The 5,862-nt window shown below is 39.5% G+C and overlaps 1 protein-coding gene across 1 annotated transcript in view; it reads left to right on the top strand.

The window, feature by feature from the left end:
* MED12L (mediator complex subunit 12L) overlaps positions 1-5,862 on the top strand; it is a 335,022-nt gene that overhangs the window by 283,371 nt on the left and 45,789 nt on the right. The window contains exons 29-31 of the mRNA XM_007446642.1: positions 507-668; positions 2,561-2,672; positions 4,945-5,034. Coding sequence (XP_007446704.1) covers positions 507-668; positions 2,561-2,672; positions 4,945-5,034 — 364 coding nt within the window. The remainder of the gene's footprint in view (positions 1-506; positions 669-2,560; positions 2,673-4,944; positions 5,035-5,862) is intronic.

Here is a 5,862-nt window from a genome sequence, read left to right as displayed (position 1 = left end):
CACTCTTTCTGCCGTCTTTATTAATTGGCAGTTTTGCTCAAATGATAATCGCAAAAGGCAGATAGCCCTGTATTTCATCATTTAGGTGTAAAGTATAACTAGTGAATTCTGAACCTTTAAAAATTGGTTATTTACATGCTTAAACATAATCAGAACATTTCATATTTTAACCATGACAGAAAAGTATATCGCTTGTTAGAGGAAAGGACTGTTACTGCTCAGAGAGCCAGAATCATAGAAAAACACTTTTCTAGATTTAAAAAAAAAAGTTTAGTTATAGTATCCTCTCAGAACCCCGCCTTTTATTGCTTTCCGTAAGCATGACTGAAAAGTGTGTGCAAATGTCTGGTATTTGGCAAGAGGAAAGATAGTATAGGAGTAAAAGGGGGAATGTTAGAATAATCTGTGTCTTGTGCATAAAAGTTATGCTCTGGAGTTTCTATTAGAACCGTGAGAGCAGAGAAAAAGGATGCGTCCTTGGGTATAACATCTTTTTCTGATTTTAGTTCCTCTGAACGCAGGGGCGTGTGGCTGGTAGCCCCCCTAATTGCTAGGCTGCCGACTTCTGTGCAGGGAAGAGTGTTGAAAGCTGCTGGGGAGGAGCTGGAGAAGGGACAGCACTTGGGTTCTTCTTCAAAAAAGGAAAGAGACAGACAAAAACAGAAAAGGTATGTCTGGAAGATGTGTTTCTATGTGAGAATCTAAAGGACAGTCGAGAAAATCCAGTATTCTACAGATGCACAGGCTCATTGTACTCAGAGTCCATTGAAATTTCATCTTTATATGGAACTGACAACATTCTGTTAGGCAAATCTCAGTTCCTCAAAGATCCCAGATTATAATATTTAGTACACTAGCTCTCAATTCTGCCTGTGTACCCTAGTCACTGCTACACTATTAAAAATACTGACTTCAGACCTGCTGAATCAAATCTGGATATCCACTTAGTCCCTGTACTCAACAGTTCTTTTGTTGTTGTTGTTTTTCTTGTTATTTAGGTACTTATGCTTCAATTTCATAGAATAATTTATGATTCTGTCATGCTGGACCCTGAAATAGTTACTGATCTTTTTAACATTTAGGACTCTTGTTCTAGACTAGATATTAACTTATAAGCCTCCAAGTTGAATGTTTTTTAAATTTTATGCCCTAGAAAAGGTTTCAAGTAATTTTATTGGAAAACTGACCATGTTACTGAGAAGGAACATAAGCACACTCTGATGTGAAACCATGATGAATTTAGTGCCCCGGGAGTAAAAGGAAATTCCTAACACTGAAAAACAAGAATTCTGAACATACAGGTTTCTTGCCCCCTAATCAGTAATATTTTTTAGTAGCTGCCATTTACTGAGCCCTTATGAAATGCCAACCTCTGTGTAAAACTCATTATACACATACGTGAAAATCTCACAGCAATCATATGTGATAGGTGCTCTCATTATATCCTTTTTAAAAGATGAAGAAACAGAGGCACTGAAAGGTTAAGTAAATTTCTCAAAGACACACAGCTAAGGAGGTGTAAAGCTGGCGTTGAAACCCAGGTGGTCTGGCCTCTGAGTCTGCGCTCTCCTTTCTTGATACCTTTTGGTGTTGACCTAGCTTTGCGTGTATGCTGTTTGGTTGTTTTGTCATCTTTGCCAGTATTTATTAATCAACCAGATGGCTCAGTTTTAATTCTCAAAGTCGATTTGCTAATGGGTGATGGCATGTACATTGCCACACTTCCCACAGGGAGCAGAGATGGTGTGTCAGAGTTTGAAGATGGCTCTTCCCAAGTGAGTCTCTCTCAGCTCTGCCGGTGTAAGATGAAGCAGATTGAAATATTTTGACCTCGATCTCATTTTAAGAAATTTTCCTTTCCGGTGTGGCAAAGTTAGTTTGTCAGTATGCTTTGTCAGTTGTTCCTGGTCATGGAAGAAATAATGCTAAAATGACAATTTAAAATGGATTTTTTTTATCAGATGTCTTAAAACCACTTTACAAGTCAAGCCTGTGGGATGTGGCAGAGCTGTGCACTAGCTCACTAGCAAGCATTCTGGTTTTGGAGTCCTCAGACCTCAGTGCGCATCTTACTTAGCCCTACCCATACCCAGCTATTTGGTCTTGAGAAATGTGCTGAAAAACAAAGCAAGCAGAACAATTGTATAGGCCTATTTCCTGGACCCTAAAATACGAATATTGTGTAAGAGAAGTTTAAAATTCTTTTCATTTTATTCTGTGTATAAAGTGATATCCCTCCTGATGTGTACCTTTAAATTCACATTCTGTTCTCCCTGGACCCCCCGACACACTCGTATGCAGTACGAATTTATGCTAGTTTGCGGATTCCTTCGAGGACAAGAGAGCATATTAAATTATTTAGAAGTGTTGCAGTGACTTTTAACCATATTAGTTAGAGATATGATTTAACTTTTCAAGTAGTCCTGGCTATTTACTACTCCCCTCCCTTTTGTAACAGTAAAATAAATAAGAGCCAATAACCCGAGGGCAAGACATCAACGTTGCACATGAAGTAATCCTTTCTTTCTAACTAGATCTGCTGTTATTACTTCCTTTGTAGTATGTCTCTTTTGAGTCAACAACCATTCCTCTCACTGGTCCTTACCTGCCTTAAGGGACAGGATGAACAACGAGAAGGCCTCCTAACATCTCTGCAGAATCAAGTTAACCAGGTAAAGTACAGTAGAATATTGAGCCAGGCAGGTATTTTCCTAATGGCATTCATTTGTTTTCCTTTCAAATACTGAGCTTAAACTCAAATACTGCCCTTAAAATAAGGGCACGACATGTTTTGATTAGAAGCAGGAAAACACCATCCGTGCCCCGTTCTCCTACCTGGCATTCTAGTCACCATGAGTTTAACAATAGTTTAATATTAATTATGTGTTGGGTGAATGTCTGTAGACTATAAAAGTAACATTTTGCAGATTGCACATAATTTTGTCATATCTGCTCCTCTCCTGACCCTGCCTCATGGGAGAGGTCCTGGAGCAATCTGTGTTGCAGGGCACATGGCAGTACGACAAAAGGGACCTCTCTCCAGTTCCTCTGCTGGGCTTCCATGTAGCAGGCAGGGTCTCAGCTTGAGCTATGTAGGTTCAGAAACTCAGTTTTACCGCGCGAGCCAGACGGATGCTGGTCAAGTGCACAAGATACTCATTTATAAATCAGAAGGCATTTTGGTTCATTTACAAAGACTTTGGACTTTGCCTTTCCACCAATCACAGTTCTCCTGGTCACTATTCAGAGCACTTATATTCTGTGTACCACAAGGAAACGGAATGATCAAAGTGGAATTAGAAAGTATAGAATGGAGCAGAGCGGGTAGATTTGTTTATATGGGATGTTTTATCCTGCGGTAGCATCTAATGGAGACCTCCCGTGGGGCTGTGATTCTGTGACACTGTGTCTTCTTGTACGGTACTAGATGAACATGAACAAGACACTTAACTCATTTGGTCCTCTTGTCATCCTCTACCTTTTGGATATGTGAGACTTATTCTCTAGACAGCAGCCAGAGTGATCCTTTTTAAGTGTAAACCACATATTTTTCCAGTGCCCAAAATGCTGCAGTGTTTCTTACTGTACCTAGAATAAAACCTCCCGGTCTAGGCTTATGTGGCCCTCCATGATTGGGCACTGGCTCCCACCTCTACCTTGTTTCCTGCCCGTCGTGGCCTTGCTCCCTCCATTCTTATGGCAGAGCCGTTGCGTGTTTTCTCCCCTTCCCTGGAAGTTATTAGCATGGCCGGTCCCTCACTTCCTCAGGTCTCTGCTCAGATGTCACCTCCTTAGTCCTCCCCCCACCTTCTCCCCCGCAATCACTCTCTAAAAGTAGGACCACAGTCATTCTCTATCCCCTTGCCCTGGTTCATACCACTTGTTCCACTTATTTTTATTTGTCCTGCTATCAGAATGTCAGCTCCATGACAGCTTGTGTGTTTTGTTAACTGCCTTGTACCCTTCACCTGCCTTGGGGGAGGTTCATCCATATCTTTCTTTTTTTTTTTTTTAACATCTTTATTGGGGTATAATTGCTTTCCAGTGGTGTGTTAGTTTCTGCTTTATAACAAAGTGAATCAGTTACACATATACATATGTTCCCATATCTTTTGATGATATTTGGGAAGTGCTCTCCTTTTACCATGAGGTGTACTTACAAGTCATCTCTTGGGCTCAGTTACTTCTGCATATGACTCATTTCAGCTCTTTTGAGATGATTCTCATTAGGTGCCCTATTTCAGAGCATGGCAGTGTGGGTTTGTTTGGGTTTTCTTCGCTTATATCATCTGATTCTGGGTGTTCCCCACTTGTGGTTTGCCTTCACTAAGCAACCCTTCCCTTCCCAACATTTGTCTGAATCAGTGAGAAAGCAGTTACTTAATAAATTGATATGCCACTGATGTCCAAGATGTCATATTTTTCAGAATAGGTTACAATATCTTTACCAAGGAAGACAAGTTTATAAACTAGCAAGCCTTCAGTGAAACATCAGAATAATACTTTTGCTGGGATTCACAGCATGTCCCTAGAAATATAGGACAAGACTGATATAAAATGTAATTCTATCTGTCTTTATACTTATCTTTATAAGACCAGTTTAATGATGCATTTTAAAAATAATCTTTATTTTTGTTAATGCTTAACTTGATGACCCTCTACAGCATTTTCTAAGACTTAGTAACAGGATCTGTAATTAGATAAGATTTTTCTTAACAGGGTATGTAATTAGATACCAAACAAAGAAATAGCCAGATTTCTGTCTGCGTGGAGGAAGGGGAGGAAAGCAAAATTTTATTTTCCCCTTGGTTTTTAACTTATTAAACTAAGAAGTTGTTTTTGACTGTCAGTAAAAAAGCTCAATTTAACTTTAAATGTGAGAAAAATCAAATTTAACAGGGAAAACAAATTTTGGGGGTTGTTTTCATTCATTTTCTGATTTAGATTTTAAGTAATTGGAGAGAAGAGAGGTACCAGGATGACATAAAAGCACGACAGATGATGCACGAGGCATTGCAGCTCCGCCTAAATTTGGTAAGAGACGCTTCTAGTGTTTTCCCTTCATTACACGTATCTAAATGTGAAACTAACGCCAGCTTTCCACTCCTGCTGTGGTCACAGTTTCCATTACAAGGTGAGGCCTGCTGTTTGCTCTCTCTACTGCTTCCTTGTCTCTCAAACCTTCTGTTGTCCTGGCCACTGTCCTTTCTGTCTGGTCTGGCTTCTGGACAGCAGTAGGTATTTTAGGCATTGGCTTGCCTTCTGCACCTCACCCCCAGTGAATCTCTCTCTCTTTTCCATTTGTGCCAAGAGTAGGTCTTAGAGATCTACTAATTTGAGATGTGTTAGCTTTTACCATACTTGCTTAAAAACTGTATTATCCTTTAAGGCAAAATTTTATCAAACTTTCCATCAAATTGGTCATAAAGACAAATCCCCACAGGGAGGTTTTATAGAAATTTTAAAATCCTTGCCCACTGCACATTCCTTTGACTTTTCCTTTCCTCAGTGTACAGCCCAGATAAAAGCTACTCTGGAAGATGGCTTGCCTGATATTTGATATTAATTCCCACGCGTGAACAAGCAGTCCTGGGGGCTTGTCTCTACTTCTCTGTTACTGGGTATTTCCAAGTGTTATTATGACAACAGGCTTAGATTCAATAGTAACTGACAACACAAAGTTGTAGATAATTGAGTCACGCGGTTTTGATCTATTCAGCTTTAATTAGATGAAAATCACGTCATGAAACTGGATATCATGAAATTTAGGAACAAAAGAAAGCTAATTGTACTAGTGTAATTCATGTTGATGACATGTCTGCACTAGAGTACCCCTTTCTTTTTTTTTTTTTTTTTTTTTTT

The sequence above is a fragment of the Lipotes vexillifer genome, unplaced genomic scaffold, assembly GCF_000442215.2.
Source record: "Lipotes vexillifer unplaced genomic scaffold, Lipotes_vexillifer_v1.1 scaffold727, whole genome shotgun sequence".
NCBI lineage: Eukaryota > Metazoa > Chordata > Mammalia > Artiodactyla > Lipotidae > Lipotes > Lipotes vexillifer.
This window is presented reverse-complemented; position numbering and strand designations above follow the sequence as displayed.